Source organism: Abramis brama (genome assembly GCF_963993115.1).
Source record: "Abramis brama genome assembly, chromosome: 24".
Lineage (NCBI taxonomy): Eukaryota > Metazoa > Chordata > Actinopteri > Cypriniformes > Leuciscidae > Abramis > Abramis brama.
This window is the reverse complement of record NC_139986.1, coordinates 29,021,327-29,037,874: the sequence shown is the minus strand read 5'-3', so window position 1 is coordinate 29,037,874 and position 16,548 is coordinate 29,021,327. Positions and strand designations below refer to the sequence as shown.

General features: G+C 37.9%; 2 protein-coding genes and 1 long non-coding RNA gene across 20 annotated transcripts in view; all 3 read left to right on the top strand.

Annotated features, from left to right (window-relative positions):
- Positions 1 to 6,486, top strand: part of LOC311075193 (uncharacterized protein) — a 77,910-nt gene extending 71,424 nt beyond the window's left edge. For 12 of the 18 annotated variants that reach the window (XM_084102406.1, XM_084102399.1, XM_084102397.1 and 9 more), the window contains 2 exons: positions 1,045 to 1,195; positions 2,081 to 6,486. In XM_084102406.1, coding sequence (XP_083958532.1) covers positions 1,045 to 1,195; positions 2,081 to 2,088 — 159 coding nt within the window. In that variant the 3' untranslated portion in view covers positions 2,089 to 6,486. The remainder of the gene's footprint in view (positions 1 to 1,044; positions 1,196 to 2,080) is intronic. The other 6 variants (XM_084102396.1, XM_084102408.1, XM_084102398.1 and 3 more) reach the window with 1 other exon arrangement.
- A 4,690-nt stretch (positions 6,487 to 11,176) lies between these two features.
- LOC311075538 lies at positions 11,177 to 12,486 on the top strand. Its single transcript, XR_014604516.1, has 2 exons — positions 11,177 to 11,287; positions 11,604 to 12,486. It is a non-coding gene; the product is annotated as an uncharacterized lncRNA (long non-coding RNA).
- A 2,062-nt stretch (positions 12,487 to 14,548) lies between these two features.
- On the top strand, positions 14,549 to 16,310 carry LOC311075537 (uncharacterized protein). Its single transcript, XM_084103034.1, has 2 exons — positions 14,549 to 14,587; positions 15,362 to 16,310. Exon 2 carries the CDS (start codon positions 15,571 to 15,573, stop codon positions 16,024 to 16,026), a length of 456 nt encoding a protein of 151 aa, XP_083959160.1. The 5' UTR covers positions 14,549 to 14,587; positions 15,362 to 15,570; the 3' UTR covers positions 16,027 to 16,310.
- The last annotated feature ends 238 nt before the right edge of the window (positions 16,311 to 16,548 follow it).

Here is a 16,548-nt window from a genome sequence, read left to right as displayed (position 1 = left end):
ATGTTATTTTTCATGTTTTTATTTGTTTTAAGTCCATGTGTTTTTACTGTGTTCATTCCAAACCCAGAACAATCACTTAGTACATGTATATTAAAATATATGCTTATACATTATGCTTAGTTTCTCTGGTGTGTCAGGCAACAGAAAGACTAAACTGGAGATCTGAAAGCATGTTATTAACATGGGAATGATGGTTAGGGACAGCTGGAGCTTTCATTGGTTCTGGTTTGTTTCCAAACTCTTACTGGTGGCTTCAGGCGTCGGTGTGATTATGATGTCACCTGCCCCTCAGCCTATGGCCATCCATTTCAGTCACATGACCACTCGCTGCGCTCATTGTTGTTTTACCCATCATCTACATTTTTAAACTTTACCATATACGTTTACTGAGAAAACAATGTGAATTTGAGTCTTTTGACTTAATATGTAATTAATATTAAACTGTAAATATAACCTGTACATTTTATTTTGGATGAAAACTTTAGTTTTAATTCAGCACTGTAGTTTTCAGTCCTTGCTGACGTGTTTATAATGATTGAAAAATTGCACATTATATGTATTAAAAATACATGCATTTTAATGATTGACAGGCATATCCATTTGCATGGGATTCTATTCATTGCCATTCAATTCATCCTTGTAATTATAACAGTTGAAATTAAAGGTTAAGTCAGTTCCGCATGATAGTCGACCATATACATTCATGAGGTTCTTTAGTCATGATTTTATTATTACTCTGTTTTAATGTTTTGCTTTGTTCTCTGCATGGATATACAGAACCAGTCTAGTGTTTCATTTTAGAATAACCGTATAAGAAATGTATAGTGACCAAAAACATTCAGGACAAATCAACCAGTCATTTTAATTTCACTCTTTTAAGCAATGACAGATTCAGTCCAGTGCATCCAAACTGGTCCTGTATGTCAGTCATCTTGCTTCTCCATGCAAGGTTTTGATTTATATAGTGTGAAGCACACACTCCTGGCTCTGCATCATCAGCATCTCACCCGCATCTGTGCTATTGACCCCTGCTGTGTGTTTTAGGCTGAGGGTGCGCAGGAGACTGAGGCTAGCGGGGCTCCCTCTAGTGGTGTCTCGGCCCCTGCCCAGGAGAATGGGCTGAAGGAGGGCGGCCCCTGCAGGAGTGACGAGCTCCGGGACCCGCAGGGCCTGGACTCGCTCATCCCTGAAACAAGTAAGTGTGTGTGTCGCCCAGCGCCCCGGCCGAAGCCCCGTCAGACTAGAGTTCCTGTAGAAATGCCAGATTCCATCTCCTCATTTACAACTGAATATTATTTGTTTCTCCATTATTTCATACACACTATTAGTTTTTTTAGTTTTTCATCTTTAGTTCTTAATTTTAAGCACCATGTAAATTGTGTTATTTCGTTGTCTGGTTTATTACTGTACGAGAGGTCGACCGATTATGAATTCAAAACCAATAATGTCGTAGAAAGATGATTAATTGGCTAATAGTTTTTATAATCAAAAACATTGAATGTAACATTTATTTATTTTTTAGGTTAAATCATAATATTGAAGAAAGGAAAACACTGAAAAAAGTGAAAGTGAAATCTAAATATTGAAATAAAAATAAAATCAAAGCATTGAATAAAAAGCTTAAATGTATCAAGTAACATTTTTAATTTTAAAGTAAAAATTGTAAAATATTGAATTTAATGTTTGTAAGTTACTTAAATAAAATGTTACATTGAATGTTTTATTCAATATTTTGAAGTAAATTCAAAAAGATTGAATAAAACATTGAATGTAACATTTTACTTGAAGTAGAAATCTAAATATTACATAAAAACATTTAATTTAATATTTTATTCAAGTAAAGTCAAAAGATTGAGTAAAAGCATGTTCCATTTTTTTAAGTAAAATCTAAATAGTGATTAAAACATTAAAAATAACATTCAAATGTTCAAAACAAATTGAATATGTAACTAATGAAATGATTGATTGTTTCGGGTGTGGATTCATAAGCGGCTCGACCTCTGTGCTGAACTGATGTTTAACAGGACACTCCTCTGATCATGTGACACATCTCTGGTCTTGACCTCTTCTTATTTTTCAGGCATCTAACTCGACTTTTAACTATCACTCTTCCCTCTTCATTTCAACCCCCCACGCTTCCTCTCCTCCCCTTGTGTGTGTCCTGTTCCTCCTCTGTCCTGTCTTTCTCCACACTCTGATGCAGATTGAGTCTTTCAAGCTAAATTTCCGCGAGAACGCCCGCTCTCGCACGGACCACGGCGCTGACATCATCACCTGGCCCGTCTCGAGTGACAGTCCTGTTTTCCACAGCAGCGTTTCGCTCACCGACTCCCTCATCCCTCGCTCTCACACCACCCCGGCCTTCGTCTCCTCACAAGAACAACGGGGCGAAGTCGGCTCGCTCAACGACCTCCGGACATGATCTCTCTTTTCATTGGTCCGCTGCTCCCTAAACCCCGCCTCCTACCATTGCTAAGACTCATATGATTGGTGTGCTGTTTGTTGACGTTCTTGACCGTCATTCCTGATTGGTACAGTCATCAGGATGCGCTTAAAAAAAGAAGTGGATTGTGAGCGAAATACTCGCCCTTCCGGTAACGGTCTGGATGGGGTTTGCTGAGATCACGGCTAAACTCACACCTAACAGTCACAACACCTGCGACGTCACTCGTTGTAGAGCATGAATCTAGTTTAGTTGCTTTCGTTTCTTTCTTTATCAGTGTTGCAACTCTCCACTCGGTATTCATAATCATGGTGTAGCTGATCTGATCACCACATACACACACATCTGGATCCATCTGGACATCATCTCTCGCTGCCTTCAAGTCCTCCGGGGAAGATCGTACTTATGAATGCAGTTCAAAGTGCTTTACATAATCAAATATCCATTATAACATCACATCCGATATGCTGGAAGATGGAGAAAATCATGTTTTCTTCACTTTCAGAAGCTTCTTTTAGTGGCAAAGAGCAGAGAATTAGTGCAACTGGTGCGTTTCATAACTCTAATGACGCCACAGAGCATGATGGGAAATGTAGTTTGGTTGCATGAAGCTTTAAACCACAGACACTAGAATTCTATGAACACGGCATCATTTTTAAAAACAAGTAATGCATCCAAAATGTAAAAAATACGCAATATTCTCAGCTTAACTTCATTTCTGCAGATTTAAAGTTCACGCCGTCTTCTGTATCGTTCACACGTCTTTATGGGATACAGGTTCACCAAACATGACTTTTGGAAAGCAGCAAAATTGACATAAGTTTGCGTTTTCTGTCTGAATGGACGTCATTGTTGTGTTAAAGCTTCATTAATTAGCTAAATAAAGATCTTCTGGGCAGCGGTACACAAAAGAAATCATTAAAACACACACTATTCAAACGGCCAATAAAAGCTTTCCTGACATTAGTTACGAGATTGTGTGGCGTCCGTCTCGTAAGCACGATCATTCCCGCGTGATTTGAAGGCAGCATCATGTGACCCTCTCTCGCCTCACCTTTGACCTCCAGTAGAGCTGAAACTGAATCCCATAGGCTATCTGAGTCTCTCTCTAAAACTCTGTTTCGTGATGTGTGTTTGAGTGAATACTGTAGCATTGAACTGTGTTGTTAAACGGTTTACTTTAACTCTTCGTATCCTTTCGTTTTATTTCCGTGACCAGCGGATGTTTCCTTTTCCTTGTTATTGTAAAGCAATATAACGCTCTCCTGAAATGCCTATAAGACTTTAAACTCGACGTACACGCACAGTAAACGGCGCTCATCGTGTCAAACGCAGATCCAGACGGGTTCGTGAACGTGAAGAAGGTCTGAGGTGTGAAGAAAGATAAACTTGTGAAAAAGAAGCGCGCTTAATTGTATGTAATGCACTTCAAATTGTAAAAGTATATTTTAAAAAGTATAAAAATAAAATTAAAGACTTAAGTGCTTAAAAAGAGTGAGTTTCCTGACACAAGTTTGTAATAATGTCTAAGTAAAAGATGAAAGTACATCCGTTATAATAAGCTTTGCCGTTCTTTAAAGAAGTTTAATTATTTTGAAGTGTTGACTAACATACAAAAGCACATGTAAAGTACTTGATTATAATTGTAACTGTAGTGTGATATTCAATATATAATGTCTTGTCAGCTCAAGACAATACCAAGTAATTACACTTAACATATAAACCCTACTTGTGGCTCAACTAACTGCATTTAAAATCATTTATAGTACATTTTTAATTAATTTCAGTTGACGTTTAAGTGTGTGGATGCACTTACTGTAAGTATATTCTAATGTCGTTAATAAGTAGGCTACTCTTTTTAAAAGTGTACTTCTTTTTCACAAAGCTCTTGAATCTGACGAAGTGTGGAGACGAACACTGTAGACGATTTAAAGAGGGGTTTGTGTCATGAATTGTTGATGTTTCGGCATCATATACAGTAGGTACAGTGTGTTTCCCGTGGGAATGATGGACCCGGAGCCGAGTTTGTGCCTGGGACGATAGACTCTTCTAATTCCCTGCCTTTAATGGGTGCAAAGACAGAATGTCACAGCTTGAAAACCTTTTACGTACTTTTAATAGTTGCTTTATGAGAAACCAGTGAAATTGTGAGTGAGTCTGGTGGTGGTTTTAATATTATTGCGTATGTTTCTGCTGGTCTTTTTCTAAGAGTAAGAACTTTGCATCACGTGAGTCGAAAGCTTGTAGCTTATTTCTCTTGTAGCATTTTCGGTTTATCTCTTTTAAGGTTGCACATCGGTTTTCATCAGCAGTTCGTGGGCCGGACAGACGTTCTTTAAAGCGCTTTCCTTTTTATGAGTATGACAAATTATGAAGCTTCGTTGCATATATTTCTTCTTCTCGTCTGACCTCTTTAATCCCAGAACATGCAAAGCAATAAGACTGTCAGTATGACGAACCCCAGATTTTGACATTTACAAATCTACACATCATGCATGACAGCGTAACACATTAAGATCAAGACATGTTCTGTGATTGCTTGAAATAATTGGCAAATGCATGACCATGTTAGGAAATCCACAGCATTTGAGAGAGAGAGAGCTTCTGTTAAATAAGATTTGAATATTGCTTTAGATAACGAATACAAGTAGAACAATGTAACTTCATGATGTATTCTCATTTGCATTCAAAATAATTCACCTATGAATTGGGAAAATGCCAAAACAATGGTTATGTTAATTTACTAATTGATGATTTTGGGCAATAATGGATATTATTTATGCAGTCTAAAAAAATTCTTGGTTGTTTCAACCCATTGGGTCAAATATGAACCCAACTCAACGTTTGTCCATATTTGACCCAACCATGGGCTGAAACAACCCAGATTTTTTTTGTGTAGTCTTTTTTTTTTTTTTTTTCAAGAAATGAGAGGTGTGTAAATATTAGTATTTGAGCTGTGTTCAGCTTTTGAACACTATGGGTTGCTTTCTTTAAGGTCCTGTAGTCTTTCAGGACTGTAATGGTGTTTGTAGTGAAACGCGTTTGAATCGCTGAATGAAACCCCGAGAACAATCACAGGATCATTGATATTCTCTACATGCATTTACAGTTTCTCTCCGCATTGTTAGCAAATGGTTGTATTGCTATCTCTGTGAATGCATTTAATATTGGCACAAAAGTGAAGGCAATGATAAATGATCAAAGAAAGCGAGGGCTGATATTATGCACCTTTAATGGCTAATGTTTATATTAGTATTGCCGTTTTTGGCCCTGCATTTCTTCTTTCCAGTGAAAAATGCAGAGAACAAATGTCTTGAAATCTATTAAAGCACATGTATTTGGCCGCCGTGTCTTTAATGTCGTGGCTAGCTTAGCGCTTATGCCCAGATGATGCCGGGTGGGTCACGTGACGTTCAGGTGGGCATCGATATTTAGCCCATGTTCTCTTAACGTCTACTAATAATGTTTATGAATCTCACATAACCCCTTATGTTTCTATGAATCTTAGTCTTACAAGAGAAAGATGCTCTGAATAACACTGTCAGAACTAAAATGGGGGGGTTGCATTGAATGTGTTTCAATTGCACAGATTTTATTGTGCCATGAAGGACCAGGGCATCCCGTTGAATCAGGGAGAGGAGAGGTCCAATTATTGTTGTTGTTGTTATGATGATGATTTTTTTTTTTATTATTATTATCTGGGAGTAATCTGGGAGAGATGTTGCCCTGGAACAAAAAGATGTACAACCCTAAAGTAACATGGAAGCTAAAGAAACGTGACATTGATGTAGTCGATTTGGTTTCTTGTGGTGCAGTCAGAAGCGTAAGCTGATACGAGTAGAACATTCAGAAACCAGGTGAGACTGTTGCCAGACTCTCATCATTTGCAAGGTTTTTGTTGGTTTGTTTCCTTTGTTTTTGAGTTTTTCCATGAAAATTGAATTTCATTATATTTTTTTGATTTGAATGAGGTGTTTATTGTGGTTAATTGTTAACTATGATGTGATTATTAAACATTAAAATAAAATAAAGTGTTTAAAACATTCTGTTGGTGGTGTTTTTTTAAAGCAAAATACATGATCTTGAGTATTTGACACATTACATGCTTCATATCTTTGATTTAAGATATGACTTTCTTATGCAGTTTTAATTTTAGATTTCTGAACATTCATTTTGCTTTTACATTCATATTCTCAGATTAAACCTTAAAAAATATGCCTTGTTTTTCAAATGATGATTTTTCATTCATTATATTTGATCAAATCTTTTTAACAGCATTTTTTTGTGTGTCTTAATCTTTTTACATACTCGATTGCAGGTTGGATATTCCAAGCATCTTGGAAAAGTTGCCAGTGATGTCCCAAAATAAAGGATAAACATAATCACTATCTGGGTTTAATATAGTAGGCTATACATTAATATTTCAGTTTCACTTGATGTTTACAGTTTTTCGGGTAAATAATATCCTCCACTATAAACAAACATTCAGTATAAGTGTCAAGTCACCTTAATTTCTACAGTGCTTTATACAGTACAGATTGATTCAAAGCAGCTTTACAGTAATAAACAGGAAAATTACAGAATTAATTATGCAAACTTGAGGCATACTGAATGTGTAAGCCCATCTAGATCGCTCCAATTGCGGTATCCAATAGAACAGGTGAAGGTCTCTGCGCGTTACTGTCTTTCCTTTTACGCAACACAACAAGATTAAATGACATACATTTTCTCATATGTATTACCTCTGTAACGAATGGCCTTAATCAAAATGACCTAGGCATCAGAAAACCTTCCCCCTCTCCCCTGTTGTCATCGGCCCTAAGACCAGTTCTCTTCAAAGACCATTATCACCTCGGCTCCACTGAACGATCTCAGCAAGAGACTGTGTCTGCCACCCGCAAAGACAGCACAGGAGACACTGGCCATTTGGTTAAAGACTATAGAGACAAACTCCAATACACAAAGGACATTTACTCCATTCTTACCCACAAACTTTCCCAAATGTTTATAGTATTTCTCCTGTGTTTTATGCATGTCCCTATGTTTAATTAGTTTTACTAGCTATGATTCTTTAGTTATGTTAGAGTAACTTCCAATGTTGATATCCAAAGATGATCTATCATTGCTTTAATGTCTTCAAATCCCCTCTTTCTTAGTATCAAAATAATCCCCTTTTGATTTTATAATCAATGGTGTACAACATGTTTTGATAAATTGCATCATAAATATTTGTACCATACTTTTGTGGAAAGATTGCACAAATTCTCCATGCCAACATGAACAAGCAAATGGAGATTAGATGGAAAAAAAAAGACTTTCTCCAGGTCATCTTAGATTGGTCACCTCAACAAATGGGTGTGAACTGATAGGACCTTTAAGAGTATCTGATTAGGTCAGATCTTTGCTCAATCTCTTTGAGACAACATCTTCCTGTCTTCTTCTGGCATCTTCATCGTCAGGTTAACTTCTTTGGATTCGGAGGTTGATGATCGACTTTGTGGTTGTTTCATCTGACCTGCAGCCGTATGTCTTGGACACTCGGATGAAGAGAGGGGTGGAGCTGTCAACTGATCACCACCTGGTGGTGAGTTGGATCCGATGGCGGGGGAGGAAGCTGGACAGACTCGGCAGACCCAAACGTACTGTGAGGGTCTGCTGGGAACGTTTGGCCAAATCTCCTGTCAGAGAGATCTTCAACTTCCACCTCCGGCAGAGCTTCGACCGGATCCCGAGGGAGTCTGGGGATGTTGAGTCTGAGTGGACCATGTTCTCCACCTCTATTGTCAATGCGGCCGCTCGGAGCTGTGGCCGTAAGGTCTCCGGTGCCTGTCGAGGCGGCAATCCCCGAACCCGGTGGTGGACACCGGAAGTAAGGGATGCCTTCAAGCTGAAGAAGGAGTCCTATCGGGCCTGGTTGGCTTGTGGGACTCCTGAGGCAGCTGACGGGTACCGGCAGACCAAGCGGACTGTGCAGCCCGGATGGTTGTGGAGGCAAAAACTCAGGCCTGGGAGGAGTTCGGTGAGGCCATGGAGAAGGACTATCGGTCGGCCTCGAAGAGATTCTGGCAAACCGTCCGGCGCCTCAGGAGAGGGAGGCAGTGCCCTACCAATGCTGTCTACAGTGGAGGTGGGCAGCTGTTGACCTCGACTGGGGATATCATCGGACGGTGGAAGGAATACTTTGAGGATCTTTTAGGCCTGTCGCTTTAACATCACTAATTATGAAGGTATTTGAAAAAATCGTTAAAAATGTGGTGCTATCATCTATAGAGGGTAGACTTGACCCCCTGCAATTTGCCTATCGAGCAGGGAGGGGAGTAGAGGATGCAAAGCTTTTTATCTTGAATAGTGTATATAAGCATTTAGACAAACCAAAATCCCATGCTAGGCTTCTGTTTGCAGACTTTTCTTCAGCTTTTAATACAGTGCAGCCATATATTTTAATAGACAAGCTGCTGTGTGATTTTAACTTGCCTCACCAACTTGTTTTATGGATTTTAGAGTTTTTAACTGTTAGAGAGCAGAGGGTATTTGTAAATGGCCATTTATCAGATCCCTTATTGCTCTCTACAGGATTACCCCAAGGGTGTGTTCTTTCACCCCTTTTTTTATCATGTACACAAATGGCTGCAGAAGCGCACAGGAGAACAGCTATATGGTGAAATTTTCCGATGACACTGCGTTGTTATCACTACGCCAAGGTCCAGTATCTGACCATGGGAATGCTCTGACTGACTTTATCTCATGGTGTGATAAACATTGCCTTGATTTAAATGTATCTAAAACCAAATAATTAATTATTGACTTTGGGTGAAATAGAGATACTGTTTCCGAGAGCAATCATACATAACGTAAAGGTGGAAATTGTTTCATCATATAAATATTTGGGCACTGTTTTTGATGACCATCTTAAGTTTGATATAAACAGCGCTGCCATCGTGAAACAGGGGCAACAGAGAATTTACCTTCTCCGTAAACTAAATTCTTTTTCTGTCACGCCGGTCATTTTGTGTAGATTTTACCAGTCTTTTATTGAGAGTCTTTTAAGTTTTTCTTCTATCTGCTGGTTCCACAACTTGACAGTTAAAGACAGGAATAGCTTGAACAACATTGTAAAAATCTGTTCAAAAATTATCGGTGTGAAACAGAGAGACCTTAATGTCTTCTGTAACCAACAAATAGTTCGGAAGGCAGGGAGTATCCTTGCCTCTCCGGGACATGCTTTGGTAGGTGAATTTTCTCTGTTGCCTTCTGGGTGTCGTTATGCGCTTCCTGTATGTAAGACGAACCGCCATTCCAAATCTTTCATTCCTTCTGCGATCAAACTTTTAAATTCTGTGTAGGGCTCCTTGGGTTTTTTTTTTTTTTGCAAGTGCACATATTGATTGACGGTTGTATGTTGTGAACATGGTGTGTGATTCATGTTATGTATTGTATACATGCTGCTCCTAACAGATTGCCCCTTGTGGGATTAATAAAGTTGATTGAATTGAATTGAATTGAATTGAATTGAATTGAATTGAGGATCTCCTCAATCCCGCCGTCACGTCTTCCATTGAGGAAGCAGAGGCTGAGGGCTCGGAGGCGGACTCGTCCATCACCCGGGCTGAAGTCACCGAGTCAAGAAACTCCTCGGTGGCAAGGCACCGGGGGTGGATGAGATCCGCCCTGAGTACCTCAAGTCTCTGGATGTTGTGGGGCTGTCTTGGCTGACACGCCTCTGCAGCATCGCGTGGTGGTCGGGGACAGTACCTTTGGACTGGCAGACGGGGTGGTGGTCCCTCTTTTTAAGGATTATTTTTATTTTATTTTTTACATTATTTATTTGTATTTTCTATCCTATGTAAGGTGCTTGTCTGTTGTCAGTGAAGACGTTTCATTTGTTGTACCAGGCCAATTATGGTGGTTAATATTGTTCGTGTCTAAAAGTGGACTGGAACACAATTAACCCAGATGTCATGCTGACGTATGTCAAAAATCTCTCGCGAGCGCAAGGCGGATGTGTCGGATTCTGCAGGCGAGCGCAGTTGCTCTCCACCGACTGCGCTGATCAAGAGCATGATGGGAAACGACTTACTGACGACACAGCTTAATGCTCATTGATTTAAACAACTGTGATGTATTGTTCTCTTTTAAAATGTTTGATTTTAAAACTCTAATATCATGTTTTATGTGTATAATTTATGTGTGAATATTCCCAAACTATCTGACAGTGCGATCTCTATGGGTTATGCAATGTAATTTTTATTTAAAAAAAACAAAAAAACATATGTCTGTATTAAAGAAAAAATTATTGATAAACATGTATTTGGAATGGAATTAAATAAGTAGGCTACTTTGGGTGCCTTGTTCACTATATTTATTTTCATATAAAAGCAACAGAACTTAAATTCCATGCAGTTTATTAGCAACACTAATTGTGCACGAGCGTGAATCCCGCGATATCCATCTTTGATCTCGCAGGTGTCAGATCCACTGCGAGAAGAGAGATCTGTCAGTTCCTCTCAGCCGCCTACTCTCGCATACATTTCAGGCGAGGCAAGGCGCATCTCAAACAGTAGATCAGGCATAGTTAAAACTGTGGATGTGCACTGTCTACTCCTTTTTGCTGCTTTCATTATTAGGCTACTTTAGAGTTTTTCTAATACATTAACATTTTAAAAAATATTATGTCAAATTTGCGCATGCGTTTTAAAGACGCATGACGTCAAAACAAGTGCCCAGCAGCAAGGAGTACTTGTGGGCGTCGGCGAGCTCTAGATATTCTGGTTCTGCGCAGTTCTTCAACACTCCACTGAGGAGCCTTTCCTGTGTTTACCTGCTTGTGTGCCTTCCTGAGAAGATGTAAGTTAATCCACTTGGTGTATCTGACTTGGTTATTTGATGTGTTTACTGTTTATTCGACTAGTGTGTTTATTTTGCATGCGTGCCTGAATTATTTAAGCGAGACTGCACTGTTCATTGACTCTGCTTTATACCTTATATTATGTGTGCAATCAATCTCTCGAAGTGCTGATTTATTTCTTTATTGTAGTATTCTCCTTAAAATCATTTTTATGTGATAAAGTTATGATGACTCAGCACTTTCTAAGAAACACAGAGATTTCCTGAAACCCTTTATTACAAGTTTCTTATGTAATTGTTTCTGTCTTATTTCAAGACCCTAACATAAAGGAAAATGGCTATGAGTGATTTGATTTACTATGGAAATCCTGAAAGAAGGGAGAAGATCATCCGCAGAAGTCAACAGCTTATTGAGCTGATGAAAAACAACTTTCGGGCCACCAACAGTCTCACTAAGATTGTCAATGAGCACTTGGGTTCATCCTTCAGTGAAATCACCCTGAATGAGAAAGCCACTGTCAAGGAGAACTGTTATGTGATGAATGAACGTGTGCATGAGATCCAAGCAAAAGTCGAGAAGTTTGACGAGGAGCTGAAGAAGAAGCTGGAACCTTCCTTCTTTAAGAAAATACAAAATCTGCCTCTATGTTCCCAAAGATTTAAAGCACTTACAGTTGTTCTTGAAACAGTTTGTGAGGTTTCAGCTGCTGTTCTTGTGATATATCTAATTAAAACAAAAACGATTCTGGCAAACATAACATGTACATGTGCTAGAGTTGCAGGAGGGGTTTTTGCCAGCATCGTGCTTGGGGTGTTAATTGATTTGATTGTTTCACTCATTGCTGGGTATTTTGAGCGTGATAAACTGGAGAAGACCCTGGCAGAATATGATGCGGCTTTGGCAGAATTCAGGCCAGCATCTGAAAAATACCAGGATGCCATAACCGAAGTCAAGTTTATAGTTAAATACTCAAAGAAGGAGTGAATTTGATTCCCCATTTATATCAGATCTTGAATTTTAGCAAGTCATCGGTTGCTGTTCTATCTGTATAAATCTTTCCAGATACAGAATACTCATGTTTCTTTCTGTCTGACATAACATGTTAACAATAACTTAGATTTCAACATTACACATTACACAACATTACACATGCAGAAATACATGGAATTAAGATGGATGACATTATTTGATTTGCAAACTGGAGAAAAAATGCTCAAAATCAGTTCCCATGTTCCCATTGTCTTGTTTGTTAAAGAAGAACATTTTGATTGCTTGTCATAATCACATGATTCCTTATCTTTGAGAAAATATTGAATTTCAAGGAGTAATATTTAGTTTGCATTTCACATTTTTCACCAGTAAAGGTAATGCAATAGCCTATGTTTACTAGTAATTTCCTGAATTGAATGAAAATTAAACAATTTTTAATGTAAAATATTCAGTGGCCACACAAACTTTTATGCTTCACAAGAATACTCTTTAGAAACCTTGTGAGAATTTCTAGGGTGATATCAGCTAAATTGGGCCACTTTTTGGTAAATCGTTTGGGACAATAATACAATACCATATATGCCTTTTTTCCATGTGTTTTTATGATTAATAATGACTGTTTTTGATAATTTTGTGTTGAAATTATGTAATAAAATATAATTATTTAGGCCCTACAGTTCTTGAAACATCAGCTGTGCCAACTTTTTTTGCATGAGCAGTTTCAGGTAAAATGGGTCAGTCAAACTGCAAAGGGAAATAGTAATTTATCATCAATTTTAATTTTAAAACACAGTTGCTTATACAGTTACATTTAAAATGCATTAAACAAACATATTCATATGTGTCATTAATAAAAAAAAAACATTTTGGGTGCAAACCCACATATTCAAATGTGCAATTAAAAAAGTCCATTTTGGAACAGCATAGATCAGTGAACTGCTGTCAGTGGTGTGTGTGTGTGTGTAACTATATAACTATATGTAATTAAAAATATAAATTTTTGGGTTGGACTGGAGAAATATATCTATGTAATTATACACCTTAGATGCATTAAGCAGGGTAAGAAGATGTAGTAAGATGCCACTCTTGAAAACAGTGTGCATTAGCTGTTAAATTGTAATATATTTAAAGATGAGTTTAGCAGAGGATGATGATGTATCAATATGTGTGTGAGTGTGTGTGTGTATATATATATATACATACATACATACATACACACACGTATATATGTATATATAATTAGGGGACATAAATGGAAACGTGACTATTATAATAATTATTATTTAATTAAATATAGTTATTTAGTTACACACGCACACACACACACTCAAACACGTGTATGTGTGTTTGTGAGATGATGGCCCATTTTACCTCAGTGGGTTAAGGTAAATTGGGCCGCCAAGAAAAACATCACTTTTTCAAAAATATGTTCATATACCAAACTAACAACATTATTTCTGATTGATGCCATCAAGACAGATATTATGCATAGTTTTTTTATGTGCATGTTTTTTTTTTTTTTATAGATTTATCATCCTTATAATAGTTTAGTTAGATTTGGTATGCCAGGCTGCTTACCATGCAGCTTTCTGGTGCTGTCTTGATTTGAATTATTGCCCAGCCCACCATAGCAACCATAAACCAATAAAATCACCTGTTACTTGTCAAGCACAGTTATGACAACAGTTTAAAATCCTTTGCAGTCATTGGCTCTAAATTCCAGAGGGGCTGGGACCCCTAAACCTTAAATGGCCCATTTTACCTGATATCACCCTACCTGTTAAGGTGTTTTTTAAAAGAATCCTTGTGTCACTATAAAGAGTGGAATGTTTTAAGATAAGGTAAATTGTTCAATTAAATGAGTTTTTATTTTTTAAATAACCTACTTTTACAACTAAAATATAACAAGACCACAGGGACACTGTTTATACTGTATGATGTAAAAAAAAGGAAGTGGTGGCTTTTATCATAACTGTGTCGACATCAGCAGGTTTATCTAATGTAGCATATTAGCATTAGAAGTGTCTAATGTGTGTGTTGTCATTTGATACTAAATTAAAATTAAAATCAAATCATATCAACTCCTAGAAGTGTCTCTCACATAGCAAGAGGAAAGCTGCTTTCGGATCAGTTACAGACTGAATCGTGTTTGTCAAGGAGAGCTGACCAATCAGAGACGTTGCTCTTGGTGACGTTGAGAGAGTACCCTGCGTCTGCGAGCTCTAGATATTCTGATTCTGCGCAGTTCTTCAACACTCCACTGAGGAGCCTTCATGTGTTTACCTGCTTGTGTGCCTTCCTGAGAAGATGTAAGTTAATCCACTTGCTGTATCTGACTTAGTTATTTGATGTGTTTACTGTTTATTCGACTAGTGTGTTTATTTTGCATGCGTGCCTGAATTATTTAAGCGAGACTGCACTGTTCATTGACTCTGCGCTATTGTAATATTCTCCTTAAAACAATTAATATGTGATAGTTATGATGACTCAGCACTTGCGCAAAAACAGAGATTTCCTGAAACTCGTTAACATGTGCCACATGTCGCATAATTGTTCAAGTATTACATGTCCGCCACTGAGAGGTTTAGAAACCTTTACTGGCAAGTGTACATGTTGTGTTGAGATGGATTATTTATGCTTTATTACTTATCTTTTGAGATGCTTCACACACACACACACTATATATAATATGTTAAAATAAAAGTGTCTGTCACTTGAAACAGTGTTTGTGTAATTCCAGTTTTCTTATATAGGCTAATTGTTTCTGTCTTATTTCTAGACCCTAATATAAAGGAAAATGTGGAGTAATCCCTTCCTTGCAAATCTTGGAACAAGATGTTCAGAAATGTTTGCTGGCAAGTATACATACTGTGTTGAAGAGTGGGGGTGGGGGTAGTTAGTGTATAAAACTAAAGTAATACACTGCGTAATCAGTTAAAATGAGTGGTGTAATACAGTCTTGCTCTAACAAATGACAAAATTATCTAGAATAAACCTTAGAAAAAAAAAAGGTAGTTAGCACAGATTATTTATACAAATGCCAACAAAGTGTAATTGTGTTGTTCTTTCCTCTTGATCAACAGCCACCAGGATTCAGTCTTTAGTCTCTACGGACGAGAATGAACCACTGATCAGATCTACTCAGACCCTCCACCACTACATACACAGATACTTCACAATCACCAACAGACTGTTGAACATAATCAATACCCACTTTGGAATAAGCTTCTCCCCAGTCGTAGCAGATAAAAGTAAAAGTATTAAGGACAACTGTGCCATAGTAAGGGATGCAATGTGGAGGATTCTTGAAGTTTCTAAAGGGGAGGAAAAGCTTATCCGTAAGATCATTGACCCTGATATTTATGATAAGATTGCCTTCACTGGGGTGTCGCTGAAAGACAAGGCTGCAGTGATAAGGGACTTTCATGCGGACAAAATGGGAGTCTTTGGAAATATTTTTCTTCCACTAGTTGCTATTCAGCTGGCAAACAGTGAGTTAGAGAATGTAAAGCCTCCAACAGAGGAGCATAATTTGCCTTTTCTGTCGTTTAAACTGGGAGACCTAGTGTTGAGCACTGAAAGCTTTGCTAAGATTCTGTCTGAACGATTGAGCTGGCAAACAGACCTCAGTGAAGCCATACTGTTCGTGCAAGACGGCATCTCTATTCTGAAGCCACCCTGCGATGCCTACGATGATATTGCTGGAGAAGTCGAAGCCTACGTCAAAATCATATCTGAAAATATGTAGAGCAGAGGATGGGATTCATCAGGATTTGTGAATTGCAGGGTCTTCCTCATCATTAATATTTTATGCCTTCTATACATCCACAAATCCATCAGGATTCAAATATTATTGTGCACTTGTTTAGTAGTAACACATGGGATGAATTGGAATGGATTTAATCATCTTAGTAAATGCTAAGGCCTCACCTGTTGATATACGTAACTGCATACGTTATTGTAGTGCTACAAACAGCCATATGTCATCCAGTGTTTTGTGTGCTGTGCAACTGTAATAAAAAGAAAACTGTTCAGGGTATTTGATTCATGTTATAACTCTAAAATTACACCTAACTTCGTTCACTATTATTCAGTAATCAGTCCTTCATTCCAGCACTTATTATTATACAGCATTCCAGCATTATATAATATTACCAATAATAATAGTATCTGCCACTCCTCTGTGCCTAAATCATTCTCCATTTTCATTTCTATTGAAAAATCCTGTTCATGGTGACTAGAGTAGAAAGGACCAAATTATTATATCACC

Bases quoted from the DNA above. Each gene is read 5' to 3' on its own strand.
- LOC311075537 (XM_084103034.1), top strand. From the start codon at position 15,571: ATGTGGAGGATTCTTGAAGTTTCTAAAGGGGAGGAAAAGCTTATCCGT.